This window comes from Photinus pyralis, unplaced genomic scaffold (assembly GCF_008802855.1).
Source record: "Photinus pyralis isolate 1611_PpyrPB1 unplaced genomic scaffold, Ppyr1.3 Ppyr1.4_LG5, whole genome shotgun sequence".
Classification (NCBI taxonomy): Eukaryota; Metazoa; Arthropoda; class Insecta; order Coleoptera; family Lampyridae; genus Photinus; species Photinus pyralis.
Genome location: NW_022170596.1, coordinates 41,860,739 through 41,880,197, shown reverse-complemented (window position 1 = coordinate 41,880,197; position 19,459 = coordinate 41,860,739). Strand labels below are relative to the sequence as shown.

General features: G+C 36.1%; 3 protein-coding genes across 7 annotated transcripts in view; 1 reads left to right on the top strand and 2 right to left on the bottom strand.

Annotated features, from left to right (window-relative positions):
• The window catches only part of LOC116170205 (zinc finger protein chinmo-like), a 301,795-nt gene that overhangs the window by 97,495 nt on the left and 184,841 nt on the right, over positions 1–19,459 (bottom strand). The gene's annotated exons all lie outside the window — the stretch shown is intronic.
• LOC116170209 (60S ribosomal protein L8) lies at positions 3–1,310 on the top strand. The gene is made up of 3 exons (XM_031486439.1): positions 3–156; positions 303–603; positions 770–1,310. The coding sequence occupies exons 2-3, from the start codon at positions 309–311 to the stop codon at positions 1,246–1,248; spliced, it is 774 nt and encodes a 257-aa protein (XP_031342299.1). The 5' UTR covers positions 3–156; positions 303–308; the 3' UTR covers positions 1,249–1,310.
• LOC116170202 (ATP-dependent RNA helicase DDX3X) lies at positions 5,474–19,031 on the bottom strand. 2 transcript variants are annotated; one of them, XM_031486427.1, is made up of 6 exons: positions 18,756–19,031; positions 17,882–18,502; positions 13,171–13,505; positions 11,927–12,657; positions 11,582–11,878; positions 5,474–6,871 (listed from the first exon to the last, which is right to left on the bottom strand). In XM_031486427.1, exons 1-6 carry the CDS (start codon positions 18,798–18,800, stop codon positions 6,789–6,791), a joined length of 2,112 nt encoding a protein of 703 aa, XP_031342287.1. In that variant the 5' UTR covers positions 18,801–19,031; the 3' UTR covers positions 5,474–6,788. The 2 variants fall into 2 exon arrangements, with proteins under 2 accessions (XP_031342287.1, XP_031342288.1); XM_031486428.1 differs by having other exon boundaries at positions 11,588–11,878; positions 18,756–19,028.

The window sequence follows — 19,459 nt, the reverse complement described above, 5'->3', positions numbered from 1 at the left end:
GCAATTTAAATTTTCATACTTTCGAATTTGCCTCTGCTCCGTTCATGGCAGATTTCTCACCATTAATTGGTAACTTTAGTTCTAACATGTTGGTAACGCCGGAAACTAGTTGTTGGCAGTCAAAAAGTTCTTTCATTGAAATTTGTTGTGTACGAGGTATGTATCCGAAATTCATCTTGATTTATTTAAACAAATTGCACTCATCTGCCAGTTAGTTGAATAAAAAATTGTCCAAAGTATCGATCCATAGTTGTTACTGTAATAATACTCCAGTTAAAAGAATTTGCAGATTGTAATTGTAGGTTAACATGGGGCGAGTTATTCGTGCACAACGTAAAGGTGCAGGGTCAGTATTTAAATCGCATACGAAGAAGAGGAAAGGAGCACCCAAACTTCGCGCTTTAGATTATGCCGAACGTCATGGTTACCTCAAAGGTGTCGTCAAGACCATTATGCATGATCCGGGCCGTGGTGCGCCTTTGGCATTAGTGCACTTCAGGGATTTGTACAAATTCCGCACTCGCAAGGAGCTTTTCATTGCCCCAGAAGGCATGTACACAGGACAGTTTGTGTATTGTGGAAAGAAGGCGAATTTACAAATCGGTACGTAACCTGCTCTATATATTAATGAATGATTCGACCATTGTGATGAATTCTTTCAAAACGATTTATACGTGAGATTTAAATAAGAGGCTATTTCTGAGGTCTATTCCTTTTAACAATGCAACGTGAACTTTTGGCACGTTACTCATTACATCTCCTTTTGTAGGTAATGTGCTACCCGTTGGGACTATGCCCGAAGGTACAATCATCTGTAATTTGGAAGAGAAAACCGGAGATCGTGGTCGTCTAGCCAGAGCTTCGGGAAATTACGCCACAGTCATCGCCCACAATCCGGACACGAAGAAAACCAGAGTTAAATTACCCTCGGGTGCGAAAAAAGTAATTCCATCTAACAACAGAGCTATGGTCGGTATCGTTGCCGGCGGCGGAAGAATCGACAAGCCAATCCTAAAGGCGGGTCGTGCCTATCACAAATACAAGGCGAAGCGTAACTGCTGGCCTAAGGTGAGAGGTGTCGCTATGAATCCCGTCGAACATCCACACGGTGGTGGTAACCATCAACATATTGGTAAAGCGTCGACCGTTAAACGAGGCACATCTGCTGGACGTAAAGTTGGTCTTATTGCTGCCAGAAGAACTGGTCGTATTCGCGGTGGTAAAACGGACGTTAAGAAAGACGATTAGAGTGTTAATATTTCATCTTATAATTTATGTGTTTTCATATAAAATATAAGAATATTGTGAGACCTGTTTTTTATTTGTAAATAAAAAAAAAAATTAAGGATATAGTTATCCTCCCCTTTTGGATGTTCAGTTATTAAAAAGTCCAGAGGTGCTTTGGAAATTCAGAAGTTTTTAAAATTTGAAATTTTATAAAAGAAAATTTGTTTCATTGGAATTGGAAAGAACGTTGAAATTGCTATAGTGGTAAGAAGCAAATTTGTCCCTCCCCCAAGCAGTTTGTCTAACAACTCCAGTATTGATACATGAATTGTAGAGAAGTTCAAATGTGCTAAAATAAGCCTCATCAGTCAATTGATACGTAAGGGCGTTCTGCAACACCAATTTTTTGCGCCTGGTCGACAGGCAACCTATGCACCAGCAATCACGTGGCCATCAAAGTGGTAGGGCAAAAGTTTACATAGACCATGTTATTTTGTTATTTATTAAGAAGTAGATAGAGACATTGTTTTTACCCTATGTCTACTTTTCTCTTTCTGCTGAAGGGCGCCTAATTTTATGCAACTAAAATAACTTTTTAAAACAAATAATGATCTGGCTGTCATATTAATTAATTTGGATAATGCCGTTTTGGCTTCGGTATGTTTCTTCTCGTTCATGTGTGATGTAACTGAAGAAAACATTTATATTGTCAATTGGTATAATAACAACATATATGTAAATAAAACATTCAGTTTTTATCTCTCATCAATCGAAAAGTGGCAGTAACAGTTTCAGAAGTGAAAGAGATTTATTTTCTGTGAAGCCAAGTACCAATAATTAATATGAAAGTCCTTTATTTGTTTAAGAAGTTTTTTTGGCTGCATAAAATTGGGCACCTTCAAAAGGATTTTTGTCATTTAAAAGTAGACACAGGAAAAAAAACAAAACACCTAAATCCGTATGTCTACTTTTTAATAAATAGCAACTGTACAGGGTGGCCATTTGAAAACGAAACAGAACCTATTTTGGTAACCTCAAAACATTAACGAAAAAATCCTCGGACCAGTCAATTTTTGATTCAAAGGGGAACAATTTTTTTGGTAGTTTCGCCCCCCTAAGGACAAAGCCCTAGCGGGGGTGACGACCGCCCCCAAAATTTTAAATCGAATAGGGGGTCGAGTAATACCTTATTTTGAAGGTATTTTTATGTGGATTATAACCCTTAAGTTTTAAATCGCTCCTAATTTGCCTAGCCGAGACAGGGGCTAATAAAAGTTAAAAACGTGTCAACATTTTCTTATGAAAAAAAAATGCTTGTAAATTAATTAGTTAAATAACAATTAATACAACAATAAATACAAAAAAATGTTGTTATCGTACATTCTGAACTGTACTTTTTTGTTGTTTTTTTTTTCTTTTTAATATCCGTAGGTGGCTATGACGAATGTTCCTTTTTCCTAAACGGTACTGTGAATCGTCACAACTGTCGCTATTGGGCTGATTCAAATCCCAGAATATTTCGTGAGGTGCATACACAATGTCCCCAAAAATTGAATGTTTGGGCTGGCATTTTTGGTAACCATATCGTAGGCTCCTTCTTTGTACCTGGCAATCTAACAGGAGAGATGTACCTGGAGTTATTAGAAAATACGATTCATCCAGCATTAGTGCAGATACTAGAAAATAACGAGTAGTCTAGTATTTCAGCAAGATGGTGCGCCACCCCACTATGCTGCAAGGGTTCGTCAATATTTGGACCAAACGTTTCCAGGACAATGGATTGAAAGAAGAGGAGCTATTGAATGGCCTCCTCGTTCCCCGGAGTTTCCGTTAGATTTTTTTTATGGGGACATTTAAAAATTAAAATTTATGCTAGTCAGTCAACATCGCTAGAGAACTTGCGACAAAGAATAATTGATGAATGTCGTCAAATCACCCCAGAAGTTTTGCAAAATGTACGGGAAAGGTTTGAACAAAACCTGTATTATTGTATGGAAGTCGAAGGCCAACATTTTCGACATTTACTTGATTGATTTTAGCTTTAAGCACTTAAAATAAAATTGATTTAAAACTTACAAGGGTTATAATCCACATAAAAATACCTTCAAAATAAGGTATCACTCGACCCCCCATTCGATTTAAAATTTTGGGGGCACTTGTCACCCCCGCTATGACTTTACCCTCAGGGGGGCGAAACTAGCAAAAAAATGGTTCCCCCTTGGATGAAAAATTGACGGGTCCGAGGATTTTTTTCGTAAATGTTTTGAGGTCCCCAAAATAGGCTCCGTTTCGTTTTCAAATGGCCACCCTGTATATGATCTATAAGGGCCAGGTAAGACGGGTTACAGAGGGGACTTATCCGTGCGCCGCTTAGTGAGAAGGATAATGTTGGAGGGCACCTAGCGAGTACCATTTGGGCGAGGGGAGGTTCGTTAGTTAAGGCTGTATTTGATTGATCATGTTTTACCACTTTTTCCCTCTATCCTGCAGTGATTTGATTGATAATAATAATAAATGTCTAATAAGTAGGTACCTAGGTTAAATTACATAGAAATGTGTATAAAGGGCGAGATTCAGTAATGGAATGAAACATACATATCATTTTATACGTGCTAGCAGCATTTCCAGCTCTCCTATTATGCATATTTAACCACTTTAGATCGATCAACTTGTGACTTACATGATCATATTTCCTCATTCCGAAAATCAATCTCTTACCACCCCACGAAATTGTGAGCATGGCTGATCTGTTTGAATGCTGTACAGGACGACTGCAATATGTTTCAAGCTGCGAAGTAGAGCATGCGCACCCCTTTCTCCCTGTTGACACATAGGGTACCATGCACTGCCGAACCGCATTACAAGAGAAGCAACTCGCTTCTGAGCATATCAGCCAGAATATTTTATAAAAGCTGAAACTTTCTCAGTGCATGCTTCCTTTCAACACAGGGTGGCTATGGCTGTTATACACTTTCGAGTCATTTTGAGTGACTTTGGCAGGTAACAGGATTCAAAGATGTAAACATACCAACGTGTAATTTTCTCATATTTTACTTCGAATTGAAGAATATAAGAAATCGCGTCATCCATTGTCGTGGCAACCCCTCCTCTTGCTAGATACCCTAAAACTGTACAGTTGAATTCGCGAAAGGCAAAGATAATACTACACCGAAAGATGAGCCCTGCTTCTCTAGTTTGTGAAGTAAGTAATTGCGACAGAGTTCTTTATTTTCTATCGCATAAGTATCAACACATGAGCGAGAAAGAGATGGTAACAATTGAAAATTGGTTCACAAACTAGTGACGCTCAAAAACTGTGACAACTGAAAAAATGTATCAAACATTACTTTTCAGATATCAAAAGAATTATTAAACGAACTGGAAACATGCAAATCATTTGGCAATATTCCAAAATCATGCGCAGATGAACCATCCTGTTGAAACCACCACTTTTTGTTTTTTTTTTGTGTGCCATACATCGTTGTGTTCCTAATAAAAAATGTTACTGGAAACTGTGTACTTTTTTGATGGCCCATATAAAAAAATAAGGCTAATAATGATACCTCCAAAACGAAATGTTGTATTGAAAATCTCCCGACTGTGTCTACAGCTCAAAAAGTGGCAGTGCGAAAGGTTTATTTTTCTGTATGTTAAAAGTTTCAGAAAAAAAAACAAATCGACAAATTTAGACTTTGTCCAATGTTTTTAATCGCACCCTTCGATAAATATATCGCATAAACACGAAAATGCAAAAAAAGTAAACAAACTTTAGTTCCGAAAATTTAGCAGCCACAGGCTTCAACGTGCAGCACTGCCCTTGATAGGATATTATGAGTTCCCTTTCTTTCATAGTCTACTTACAGAAACCTAACAGCTTTGCAACATGTTAGGGACATGTCTCGAACTTGAATTAAGAAAATTGTGTTTTATCAATATAGATTAGGTATACGCATTGTATAAATATGAGTGTCTTTTCTTTCTTGCATAAAATATAATGAATACATACCTTAGCAATTCCAGTAAACATCTGCGTCACCATAAGGAGTTTGATCATACATCTTTCTTTTTTATACAACTTTCGACCATTTTGAACCTAAATCACTCCTCTGGCGATAATCCAAATGGAAAATGATTACAACAGTAGGGAGCAAATAGTGTGTATACAAATACATTAATCAATAAAATAATACAGAAAGTAAACATAATAGTGACATCTGGCTTGCATTATTAACATTTTTACACGTAATAATTTAAATTAATTTATTTTTGTATCAATATGCTGTAACAGTTTTTTTACTAGAACATATAAATGCATTAATCAATAAATTACCCTCGGCAAAACTGCAAAGAGTAGAAGAGCATTTTGCCATCCCTTTATATAATTCATTTTTAACAATCTGCCTTCACACTAACCATTACGATAATATCTAAGAAATGATTAGATCGTAGACGGGTAGCGTAAACAAAACAATCGTAGATGTTGCAGTCACAGCTAAACTGTTACCTCTTATTTAATGTTTTAAATGTTAAGTATTAGAATGTGACATCACATTCTGTTAGAATAGGCACAAATTTTCTAACCATATCACAAGGGGGTAATACAACACTCAACGCAAGGGGTAACGCCTCATTTAAAAAATAGCGAAAATAAATATCTAGACAATTTTGAAATTACAAACTACATAATTAAACTCTACTACACTGGATATAAGTAACGTTATATAAAAAAATATTCAATAAGTTACTTATCGAGGCACAAAATAAGTGCCCACACTAACAATTCAATCGTCGCAGCTTCTCACTAATTATCTTTAAGTTAATTTTTTGTGATCATACGCTAAGACTTATTCACCATAAATTTCACGACTGCCTCCAAACAATCACCAAATTTTCGTCCCATAAATAACTACGCGAAATATAAGATCGGAAATATCACAGTCGCATACAGAATACTCTTAGCGTCTTCGACAGCTGTAACTGCAACGCAGTTCTTGAGCCGTGAACTCGGTCAGTCAAATGCATTATTGACTAGACGAGACGCAATATAATAATAAAGTACGCAGATCTTTTCACCTAAGAGGGCTCAACAGTCTATTATTATTATTATTATTATTTTTTTGAAACGAATAAATTCCTGCGCTACCTACCATCGGGATAGCAAAATTTTTCACTAGTTTATATATAATCAAAATCTTGTCTACACACTTGAAAGGTTGTACGAAGTTTTTCCAAATCGAGCCTAAATAATGCTAGTTCACCTACATTTAGTATTAAATAATTCTTATATAAGTGAGTTAACACGAATTCGTCAAATCCAGTATAGGTAAAAGGCACAAACAAACAAAATCAATCAATCCTAGCTGGCCGATGAGAACACAACAAAAAGTGGAAGAACAATTTTGAGTAAACCTGTACAACGTCCTAAATAAATTATTAAATATATATGACTATAGTATTAGACAGCCCGGATCGTAAAGTAACGCTTAACGTGTCCAATATGGAGAAGAATGTGCTGTGCAAGTAGAATAAAGGTGATTGGAAATTGATTCTTTTTTTTTAAATTAGTTTCCCCACCAATCGTCGCGGGCATTCGTGTTGCTGTAGTTTCCGCCATAATTACCTCTGTCGCTTCCATAATAACCACCTGTAGAAGAATAAAAAAAAGATCATCAATACGATTTAAACTATAGTAGATTAATGGTTGGGTGGGATCTGTATACTTGAAGATGTCCAGAAAATAACTCTTGCAGAACACATAAAGGGTGAGAAACAACATTTTGATTCAAAGTAGGCCATGGAAATTATAAGTGACATCTAATATTGGGTACGTTCTGCCGATATAACTGTTGCCTAACACCCTGTAAACGTGTTTTCTTGTTTATTAGCACACGTCAACATATAGACAAAAATTTGTGCAAGAATATTTGAAGATGATATAAACTGGAATTTTATTCAACACCCCAGTACTATTAGAACAAAAAGTGGGCAGATAGCCTACTACTTTATAATGAGCTGAACATTTGAGGATCAACTTTTTATGTAAAACAAAACCCGAAAAGTCTCTTCTAATGTAAGCTTGCAACCAAAATGACGGATCAAAGATGGTCGATACTCGCTAAGCACTATGTTAGCCTTGTCTGATGTTTTAACCATATTCTTTACTTCTGGAAATTAAGTGTGCTCTCTACATGAATTCAATGCTTGTCTGAGTTAGTCCAATGAAATGGTTATAAATGAGCTGTACTTTTATTTAATTTTTGTCAAATAACATTACGTTTATTTTGTCTTGGATTCTGAATATACAGGCCGATTCAAATTCGAGGGCCACCATAGGCATCTCGGTAGGTAGTTTAAATTTGGCAAAGTTGTGTATTTTGATGCTTTTAACAACATGCAGTTTTTAAACTGAAAAAATTTCAAAAAATATGATTAAAAACAACGGCCACCTTTGATCCGCCATTTTGTATGAAAGCTTAGATGCGAAGTCATGACTCTTCAGGTTTTGTTTTACTTGAGAGTTGATCCCCAAGCTTTCAGCTCATTATGAACTTGTGGCTTGCCAAACCCTAAATTTACTAGGCCATCAAGTGGCAGTAGTAGTAGTACGAATTTTCATAGCTGCGACGAGCAGCTAACGTTAGGCTTCCAAGTGCTGGTTCAACAGAACCGTGAAGATTCCCCATGAAAATAATGAGGTAAAACACTCCCAAATTTGTGGGTGCCAATTATTATCAACTGTTGACTTCCACCCATTCATCGTTCAGGTAAGTCAATGTCTCAAAATACTCAACAGTTGCGTCGGCTGAACGTACCCAATAATTTTAATGTAGGTCGATATTAGGTACAAGGTGTAAATTATGTATGGAATATAGTCAACTAACGATTGTACACAACATTTTTCTATACAAAAGTCGTTTAACATTTTATTTCCCGTAATAAGGCAGCATTCAGTTGTTTTTATTTCAACAAACAAATGAGTAACAAAAACAATTGCATTTTTAAATAGCAATGTACCCTTTCGTTTACGAGATTTTTTTTCTCTTTTGGATGATGTAACATGTTAGTACCCTTATATAATAAGTAAGTAAAAACTCGTTATGCAGTAAATTAAATCAATAAAATTAATCTAGATATCCTACATCAAAATAAGACAAATGAATGTGTACGTTTCTTATTAAAAGATAAAACAAAATTAGCAATAAAATGGTTTTCGTCACAATTAAACGCTCGCAGAAATTTTGGTGTAGTCGATTTTTGGTAAAAAAGGAAGGTTATACACTCCCTTCTTTCGAGGCCCTAAAAAAAATTGTCTCAGATCGACCCGGAAAAAAAATTTTCTTATAGCATGTGGCCTGTAGAATCCATAATTTCAAACAATTTGAAGATACTAAATTGGTTTCTAGTCTATAACTTTTAATAATAATAATAATAATAATCCAATGCCCATCAATAGGTATGTTGGTAAGTACGAATTACATAGTATACCTAGATGTCCAATGTACGTGTGTGATTTTTTTTATTATTATTTTTTATTTTATTTTATTTTTTTAAGGACCCTACATAACTTCACCAGACACAGACACTAATCGTTACTTGATTTTTAATCCGTGCGATTAGTTAACCAGGCTAGACCTGGTTCTCACAAGAAACACCGACCATAATAATATATATTTGGTCTAGTTGATCACAAGAATTGGATATAAGACAAGTCGTATAAAACAAACATATGTAACATATAACACATTAAAAACAATTTAAAAAGCAACACATTTACCTACATTAATGTTTAAAATTTAAATAATCTTGGACGAAATAAAAAGCGTTTCTTAATAGTATATTAAGATACAAGTGTATAATCAAGTCTTTAAAGCACGCGCAACGAGTTTAAGGGCACGACGCAAAGCGGAGTGCCTTTAACGTTGCAAGTGCTTTAAAGACCAATTATACACGTGTATCTTATAGTATTTTTTATTATACCTGCAGTATAATTTATAAAAAGGAATTACAATGAAGTCATGTTGACGTTATACTCGAATACATGTCTAATTAAGTGGGCTGGGTGTTCGTAATTTCACGATTGCCATGGAAATGAAATTTGACGTTTGCTTATAAAAATCATCGTCTTTGTGAATTAAACGATTTCCGTTGTAAAAGATAATACACCGTCCATTAAATCGGTTGTTGTAAAATCTAAACAAACGTTGGTAGGTGTAAAATCCAATCCAGTAAAGCCTAGTATAAAGAATATGAAAAGTTGTTTCCATGGATGAATAGGAAGTTACTTACGAATACACTCTTAAATGCATGGATAATGCTGGTATATATATATGAAGGAAATGTCAAAGGTATTTAAATCTTCTATATTTTGGTGCATTCATTCAAAATTTCAAAGCAATACTGCGATTAAAAAGTGGAACAGATTTGGAAGCATACCCTAAATACGCGCGTTTGTGAAAGCTTCAACCAAAGGATAGGTACAAAAGTCAAAGAAATGCTCTGCATTTACAGAAATCGACCTAAGAGGATTTTTTATTTCATCCAGATGACAGTTTCAAAAGTCATACTTGAAGTATCGTTACTTAGCAACTTTAAAGCACGTGTGTTTTAAAAGCCCTTTTTCGCACGCATTTGAGTGTTTAAAACGGAGATTGTGATTCAGGTATAATAAAATAGTTATTTATATAACAAGAGCGCGAAGTTCAATTTCGCGCATTGAGACTGAAGGTATTTTGACGAGGTGAAGCCGAGTTAAAATATCAGTCAAATGCGCGAAATAACTTCGCGCTAGCGTTATATACAATATTTTTTCTACAACTGAACCGATTGTTAATTAAATTGCTGTTTAAGTTCAACTTTTTCCCGTGTGCGAAATACTTTTTTTCACTGTTGACGATTTCGCGCACGTTGTCAATAGCAACCTTACCTATTAATTAACCGTTTAAAAATCTAGTACTTCGCGTTTCGAAATCCGTCAGAAAATGACACGTTTTTTTGACAGTTGTAGAAAAAAGTATTTTTTTAATTTAATTTAATTTTAATTGAGAAGTCTAATCGAAAAAGTACAAATTGTTTTGGATTCTACCCTCCAAAATTAATAAGAAAAAGTGTTTTCCCCGAGACATTTTGGTGTAGTCGATTTTTGGTAAAAAAGGAAGGTTATACACTGCCTTTTTTCGAGGCCCAAAAAAAAAGTCTCAGATCGCCCAGGAAAAAAAATTTTCTTATAGAATGGGGCCTGTAGAATCCAGAAACAGTTCCAAGATGGGCTACTAGTTCAAAAGTTACAGCCCTTTGAATTTTCTTTCGAAATTGGTTTCTAGTCTATAACTTTTGATTGAGAAGTCTGATCGAAAAAGTACGAATTGTTTTGGATTCTACGCACCAAAATTAATAAGAAAAAGTGTTTTCCCGAGAAATTTTGGTGTAGTCGATTTTTGGTAAAAAGGAAGAAATACACTGCCTTTTTTTGAGGCTCGAAAAAAAATTGTCTCAGTTCGCCTAACCTCTCACGAAAAGCTTCAAATGAACATCTGAGCATTCTGGGAGAAATTGTTGTAGCAATTGTTACTAATTTCGTTTTGTCTTCAAGGTGTAATAAGGACCGTACAAGTTCTTATGTTTTATTTTGATGTAGGATATCTGGATTAATGTTATTGATGTAATTATAACAAACTTTAAAAAATCTTGTATAAGGATACTAACATTTTTAGTATGTTCCGTGAATGAACCAATATTATTGAAACCGTGGTTGCTGTGTTCTCCGGTTATTTGTGGTGACGTTCTATTAACTGATATTTATTATTTTCCGATTTCCTTTTCCCGCCAAATCACTAATTAACTAGAACCAATCTTTTTCTACAGAGCGGCTGGTTGCAACCATAAAGAAATCAAAACTTTGCTGCTCACTCGTTATATCATGATTTGCATTTTTAATAAACTTAAATAACCTTCTAAAAGATGGTAATCTTTTTAGAGGCCTTCCTAGTAATTTTACTAGAAACCTTTTTCAAAACCTTTGAACAATCCTAGTTTTTTTTAAATTTTTACTTCTTTCTATGTATGACTCTTAGAAGAAACGTTCTGACCGTTTTACAAATTTTCTTCAGGATTATGTTCAGAGAACTGTCGCGGTAATCTTTCTTCTGAAAAGCTTCAAAGGAATCTTGGAATGACATAATGAATGCAATATTTCTAGGACTAAGAAAAATCTTTCTGGTAGCGTTTTTAGAAATAGTATAAAAATCCTCGTCTGTCACATATAGGCAGTAAACTCTGGATGACAAAATTCCCACAAATAATCTCTGGAAACCTTCATGCATACAGGCGACCCCTATCCGGGGCATTGTATCCTTACCATTACCTGAATTGTTGTATCCATTACTTCCATACCCACCGCCGCCGCTCCCACCAGATCCGCGGGTGTTTCTTTGCATTCCACCCGATTGCTGGCGGAAATCTCTACCGCCAAAACTGCTACCGCCGCCGCTACCGAAACGATTCTTCCCACCACGACGACCGGATGTGGGTGCCCTGCCATCTAGGGCCACATTTTCCAACCAGGATGGTAGATCTTGCTTAGCCTCTACTAGAAGATCAAGCATGGCAGTTGCTAAGTTGCGGTTACGATCATTGAAAAATGACGTCGCCAAACCTAAAAAATACAATTTCAAGCCGTATCATCTCAGTAACAGAAACATACCTAAGTTGCCCATTCGACCGGTACGTCCAATTCGATGGACGTACTCTTCGACGTCGGATGGTAGATCGAAATTAATGACGTGTTTTACGTGAGGAATATCGAGCCCTCTAGCGGCAACGGCCGTGGCTACCAGAATTGGCGTATTTCCCGATCGGAATTGCCTTAGGGCGTCTTCTCGTTCCCTCTGAGTACGATCTCCGTGTATGGAAGTTACCGGGTACCCTTCATTGTGAAGGAATTCTTCTAAGGAATCGGCCCCCTTTTTCGTTTCCACAAAGACTAGAGTTAGACTTTCGGCGGACGGTTGTTGTAACTCAGCCGCGTTCAAGAGGTCCAATAAAAACGAACGCTTATCGTGTTCTTCCACCCAAACAACTTTCTGGGTTATATTTTCAGATGTAGAACCGACACGTCCGACTGCCAAGAAAATATAGTTGTCTAAGAAGTCACGAGCTAACATTTGAATGGGAGAAGGAAACGTGGCGGAGAACATAAGAGTTTGTCGTTCTCCCGTTCTGGGCATATTTTCTTTTTCGAGGATGCGACGAATTTGCGGTTCGAAGCCCATGTCCAACATGCGATCGGCCTCGTCCAGAACCAAGTATCTGCAATAATCTAAGCCGATTTTTCCACGATCGATCATATCTAACAGTCGACCAGGGGTTGCTACCAACAGATGGCAGCCGCGATCGAGATCTCGAATTTGTTCGACAATGTTGGCACCACCGTAACTGGAATGAAACTAATGCGTTATCGCCTTGAACTGAGGACTACGCATATTATAGCCAAATGTGCAAAATTTGCATGGATTCCTATGGAAAAACGTGACGCTATCGTAAGTTATATGTTAAAGTCACTAAAGAAAGTACCGCAATCCATTGGGCTCGTGTTAGAGAGAGAACGCACGATTTTTGCCTAAAAATGGCGGAAGTTACCAGATTCTAATAACTTTAATGTTAGGGATTGTTCCACCTGTTTGGAGATATCTGTATATATTTTTATAAAACATGACAGTACTATGAAGTTAGGTTATAAAAAATGACAGCTATATTTTATTTGTCAATTTTTTTAAGTTGGCAGCAAATTTGCCCAAAAATGGCGGATGATTGCGATACTTTCTATATCTAGTGGCTTTATTATATGTATTTCTTCATTGAAATGAATGTAGCATCGCCGTTTTGTTATAAGAAATCATGTCACATGTCGGGCTGTAATTTATGCGGGCCCCGCTCGGAACAACTTACACCACGCAAGGTCGAACACGCGAGCGGTACGAGAATTTTTTACTTTCGTCGTAAATTTGAGTCGCCAGTTCACGTGTCGGGGCGAGGACGAGACCAAACGGGTACTGTTTGCGTCTGTAGCCTCGGTTAATGTTAGGCGGACCGCGTTCGTACATTTGATTTAAGATTGGCACTAGAAATGCTGCAGTTTTGCCGGATCCAGTTTGCGCGCAGGCCATGACATCTCGTCTCGCAATTATAATTGGGATCGCGTACTTCTGTACAGGTGTAGGTGTATCGTATCGAGCCAAATTTATGTTGTTACGAATTATTTCTGTCAGCTGTACTTCCTCAAACTGCAAGCAAATATCGCAAATTCAGATATGGAGCATCACATAAAATTTTCGAGAACAGCATTTTATAGTGGCAGTGATTCTTAGGGCCAATCTTTCCAGCTCTAATAAGTACCCTGACAACGATTGGATCAACAATGGTATCCATAGAACTTATTTGGAGAATAAAGTTATAGAGAGGTGGAAAGACTAGGACTAAGACTACTAGAAGTAGATTAGTAAAACTAAAAGAAACAGTTGGGCCCCCCCCCCCCCAACTATTCTATACTGCACTTAACCACAGTAGATTAACGCCCGGTATTATAAATCATAGCAATGTTTATTCATTAATCCACCGACCGTTAGTAGTTTGAGTGAAGTCCAGGGAGTCGCTTTGAATAATTCTCATAAAAGCACAGTCAGAGTACTACGCAATACCGTTGATTCAGCTTAATTTTATATAGGAAGGCAGATCCAAAACCTAAATGCGCAGGCAAGTATACAGGGTGGAAATTTTGTCTAGAATATATCTTCAAAACAACATTTTTCTTAAAGAAGCTTTTATGGCATCTAAAAGTATAAAAAGTTTGCTCCCAATCTATATCTGTATGTAAAAGATGAAAGTTTATTTCAATCCAAAATAGTAAAATTATAAAATTAATTAACATATTTTCCTTAATTTGTTTGTCTCTTAAATTTGATTATGTACAGGGAGATTCACGCAGCCCGTTCGTTAATTAGAAGTTTTTAAACTTGCTGTTAAAATAGAAATTCCAAAATCAGCAGATGCTTCTTCTTTAATCTAAGAAATGAAGTGACATGTTTTGTCAACTATTCTATTACTCTCAGCATGTCCATAAATAACAAACAAATCGAAAACAACACAATGTGGATAATGTCAACAGTGAAAATGTGACGAATTTGAACACTGTTTGATATTTGATTCGACTGTCATTTCAAGTAAAACAATTGCTTCCAAAGCCTACCACACCTAGTGAAAAAATTAGAATATTTCTTTCAAAAAATGCCATAAGTCATAAACTATCGGATATAGGGATACAGACTGTTAATAAAAGTGGTCCTAAAATTTAAAGCAACATTCATTTCTGGCATCAGAAATAGTAGCTCTGCAATTTGAAAAACTGAAGTTTTTGACATTTTTTAATTGCTAACTTTGAAAAATCGTAGCAGCCCTGAAACTTTGTTCAAGGCTTTCAAAGCTTCAATTATAAAATAGAGTACTTACTTATTTCAAACGGTTTAAGAGATATGAATTTTTGAATTGACCCTTACATCTCCACATTTTTAGAGAAAAATAGACGTATGTCAAAAACCGTGACAGAAACTTAAACGCGTTGAATTCAGAATAAAATTTTAGAAAAAAAATTAAAAAATGGTATGTTTATAACAACCAAGATGGTGCCAACGTTGAGTATTTGCGAACGCAGTGAACCAAATTTCTATTTCAACTATTACTTTAAACACTTCTAACGAATGGGCTATGCTGCTTAATATGTAATGAAAAAGTTGCCATTAAAAAATATGCCCCCCCTGACCATGCAAAGATACGCCACTTATCCCAAATTGGATCAGTAGCAAACTTTTTACAATTGTGGATACCATAAAAAAAAACCTTGCAAAATTCAGTGTTCCAGATAAAATTTCCACCCTGTATAACTACACAAGGAAAATTGTTCAATTACAAAATAGGATGCAACATTCCATCTCTGATAAAGAGTGCGTAATAAATTCTCCAGCCGCCTACACGGATTTTCCTTTACCTTTAAATGTAATTTGATATACCTGGTGAATTTTTAAAACCGAACATAAGCAATTAACATGGGAAAAACGTTTTTTTGCAGATTGTTGCTCCCCATGTTAACTTAAAGGGTTTATAATGACACGAATCAAAAGAGATTTTTTTTCTCATCTAATGATATACAAATTAGGTTATTTTCAGGTGTATTTCTCATTATTTTATCAAAAATTCAGCAATAAATCTAATTAGCATCATCTTAAGCCATGGAAATTTCCTAAAGAATTGCAATAGGTTTTCGCACAGACGTAATGGAACGCTCATTAAAATGTACGGAAATCAAATATCGCATACTAGAGTAAATATTTCCGCTGTCAATATATCACAAATGGAAATTCGTGATGCTATCCGCAAAATTAACCTGATCGTACCTCCCTTAACAGTAGCAGACGAATCTAACGACGTTAATTTAGACTCAGAACTTCAAAAATGTAAAAATATACAAGGTGTTCCATTTAAAAATTTAAAACCTGGATGGAAACTGAAAAATATGGGAAAGCTCCTCTTCACATACCATTTACCTGTACCAAAACAGGGAAGCTTTGATTTTCACTGTGATTGGTTAAAATATGAGTCAGTATTACGCTGAAAAATAAAACGAGTGAATGCAGTACAGTCGCAATATTATTGTTAAGACTAGAAATACCTCCTACGTCGACAATCAGCATTAGCCTGCCAAAATGCGGAGACGTGCGCATCAGTTCATGCCCAATGCAAACAGAAAAAGTACACAGGGTGCCCATTGTGTATAGAATATGGTTTATATCTCGGTAAATATCAAATGTAACATTTTATTTGCCATAATGAGACAGCATTCAGTTGTTTTTATTTCAGAAAACAAATGAGTTAGTGAAAAACAATTGCATTTTTTTAAAATAGCAGTGCACTTGTCATTAGGCTCAATTGATAGAAATTTTTTTTCTCTTTTCGATGACGGAAGATATTAGTAGCCTAATACAGGAAAATTATTCAAAAAAATTTATTATAATTACTGATAACATTAATCTAGATATCCTACATCGAAATAAAACAAATGAATGTTTAAGTTTCTTATTAAAAACTTTGAAGACAAAATGAAATTAGCAATAAAACGGTTTTCATCACAATAAGTGTTCAAAATATTTTTATTATTAACTGCAAGGAAAGCTTAAAATGAATGTCTGAGTATTCTGGGAGAAATTGCTGCAGCCATTATTTTTAATTTTGTGTTGTCTTCAAAGTTTAATAAGAAACGTACACATTTGTTTGTTTAATTTTGATGTAGGATATCTAAATTAACGTTATTGATGTAATATGTAATTATAATAAATTTTTTTGTATATGGGTAATAACATGTTACATCATCGAAAAAAGAAATAAATTCTCTATCAAATGAGGCTGAAGATAGGGTGCATTCCTATTTTAAAAAATTCATTTGTTTTGATTAAACAAATGAATGCTGCTCTACTATGGGAAATAAAATGTTAAACAACTTTCATAATAGAAAACTTTGGTATACATTCGATATATACCGAGATATAAACTATATTCCATACCCTGTATAACGTCTTGGTTGCAAGATATCGATCAGCAGATGACACTAGATCAAAAAAAAATTGTCCCTTCCACATTCCACGACCAGTGAACGAGAATTCCTGTGGAAAATGCACACCCATTCTTAATACGTGTATGGTATCAAATATTTTTGTAGTTATATTGTGTAATGTGTTATCATTATAAGAGTATTAATTTAATTGTTTTTGGTGTACGTACACACTACAGACCTAAAGACACTGTGTTTTGTAAAAAATCACAACAAATTGGGGGTTTTAAACCCCTCATAACGACAGATACTCACACCATAAGCGCCCCTTCCTCCCAAATTAAACCGATGCCTACATATACTCTTACCATAATTTACCAATACACCACTGGCCATTTGTACCGTTAAACTTTAACTATTTTTAATATTAATCACAGTTTAAGTTTGATGGAAAAAACTGAAAGTGTAAACCTTAAATGTGACGAATAAAAACCATGATAAGCCTTTGTTTTCCACACTCCTCAAGTCTCCCTCACAGGAAAAAAAAAGTTAAAATGCCAGGAATGTCTTCTATAATCTTTTTTTTTCAGAAAGATTGAAAAAGGCGAATGTTATTAATAAACGAGACACACTTCTTTGTTGTGAGCAGACGATAAAACTCCTACTATTGCCCAAACATTTCTATCAAGTACGACATCTGTATAAAAATAATGAAGGGCATTTTTAGATCCCTATCGACCTGGTAATAGTCGATGCATGTTGCACAGACAGTTTTTCTTTGTTTTACACAACAGGACTAAAGTAACTTGCCACCTACAACCAAAACTGTAGTGTGCAATTAACCACAGTCTAGTTACTCTGCCTAAATCGTGATCCATAGCTGTGAGATAAACCTGTTTAAATAAAAATATGACAATTAGCTCCATGGACCATGTGTAAATAAATGAACGTAAAGCAAAGACACTAAATATTTGTTTTATCAGTACGAGTTCATCAAGTCCAAAACTTAATCTTAGTGGTTAATTATAAACTAATTACTCACTTACGTAAACGATTACTTACAGATGTAATGTGACGAGGGACTTGGTCTCCAGTCGCCTCGACGGGGATATCTTCATATTTGCTGAAATTGATTCCGGTATTTCCCGTACCGAACAGTTCAATTTCGAGCCGATCATCCTTAGGAAGCGGGACGGTCCAATCAGTTTCGCTATTACGACTTCTATCGTTCCATCGGCCGCCTCCATCACGATTATCGTTCCATCGACTGTTGTCTCTGGGCTTCTCCGGTTCCTTCCAACGATCATTACGGGGCATGTCACGTTCCCGTTCCGAGTACCGACCACCTCGTCCACCGGAACCGGACCATTCGTTGCCGCCGCTGCTGCTACCTCTGTCGTAGCTCTCGCCATTTTGAAATTGGTCTCTTCGATTTCTGGTATTAAAGCTGGAGTAGTCGCCGCTGCGATCGCCGCCGCGATTGGTGCTGCCTCGATTGTAGTTGCCGCTGCCCGACGTGCCGCCGCCGCGAGGTGTTCCTCCTCTTGGATCGTTGCGATCAAAGCCGCGATCTTTCTCGACACCGCTGTTATCGGATTGGCTTTGCAATTTGTTACGTAGATGAGGGATTATGTAGCGGGCGGTGCTGCCGTTACCGCGTCCCTGCAAGTCCAGACCAGCAAACTGAAAAGAAGAGGAGTAGGTTATCTCTCAATTTTGTAACAAAGAGCCAGCGACCAACGTCTAACGGAATTTCCCCTAAACGTGCGTGTTGCAACCTCAATGTAAGAAAAAGGCGATCTAAACGAATGAGCGTAAAAAACAACTTAAAAGAAGTGTTAAATTGTCGATCAATAACGGCAGACCGGGACGACCTCCATTAACAAAAGCATCTCTTATTCACTTGAAATGATGGCGTTAAATGGAATCCACTCACCTGCTGCTCTAGACCTGATCCATTTTGGTTGGGTACATTACTCATATTACTATTAATCAGTACGTGTTTTGGAAATTTCTGGCTGAGAATTTTCCTAAATCGATTTTATACGGAGCGTCTATCACTAAACAAGAACAGAGAACTTCAGAAATGATTTGTTGCAGGAAAGGAAACCAGTCAATCTAATGCGCAGGCCGAATGGTACGAGGCGCCATTTTCAAATCGAAAAATTCATTCCGAATTATATTTATGTTTGCAAGATTTTCCTCTTTTTAATTAACAAAATATTTTACGAGAATTTTTGATGTTTCCAATGACGTTGACATGACCTTTTGTTTTTAAATTTCCAGCAATTTTTGTAATTCAAGTTGGTAACTACAGGCGCTATAAGAGGGCGCCATTATCGGACAGTGGCGTGTATCAGAAATTTTGTTTGGTACACATGGGCGGGTGATTTGTCATATGATAAGTAACAAGCATTTAGATTTGTGTTTACACTATACTATTTTTGGTACTATGGCTGTCATAAGACAAATCATAAGGAATTAATATGGAAATAATACGTAAATCGTGGAATAGGGATGTTTCTATTTCTGTATGACAAATGACATGACTTATTTTAAATATCCAAGTGATCCCGCTCTTTTATGGTTACTTTTCGCATTTTGCTGTTGTAGGTACTTATCTGAAAAAGTTGAATACTT

What these genes read in the sequence shown, in the direction of transcription:
- LOC116170202 (XM_031486427.1), bottom strand. Translation starts at nt 18,800, where the DNA reads ATGAGTAATGTACCCAACCAAAATGGATCAGGTCTAGAGCAGCAG. An exon ending in TCCCTCGTCACATTACATCT is followed by an intron (nt 13,506 to 17,881) that starts GTAAGTAATCGT and finishes ATTTGCTTGCAG; the next exon opens with TTTGAGGAAGTACAGCTGAC. An exon ending in CGTGTTCGACCTTGCGTGGT is followed by an intron (nt 12,658 to 13,170) that starts GTAAGTTGTTCC and finishes GTTTCATTCCAG; the next exon opens with TTACGGTGGTGCCAACATTG.
- LOC116170209 (XM_031486439.1), top strand. Translation starts at nt 309, where the DNA reads ATGGGGCGAGTTATTCGTGCACAACGTAAAGGTGCAGGGTCAGTATTT. An exon ending in GAAGGCGAATTTACAAATCG is followed by an intron (nt 604 to 769) that starts GTACGTAACCTG and finishes CTCCTTTTGTAG; the next exon opens with GTAATGTGCTACCCGTTGGG.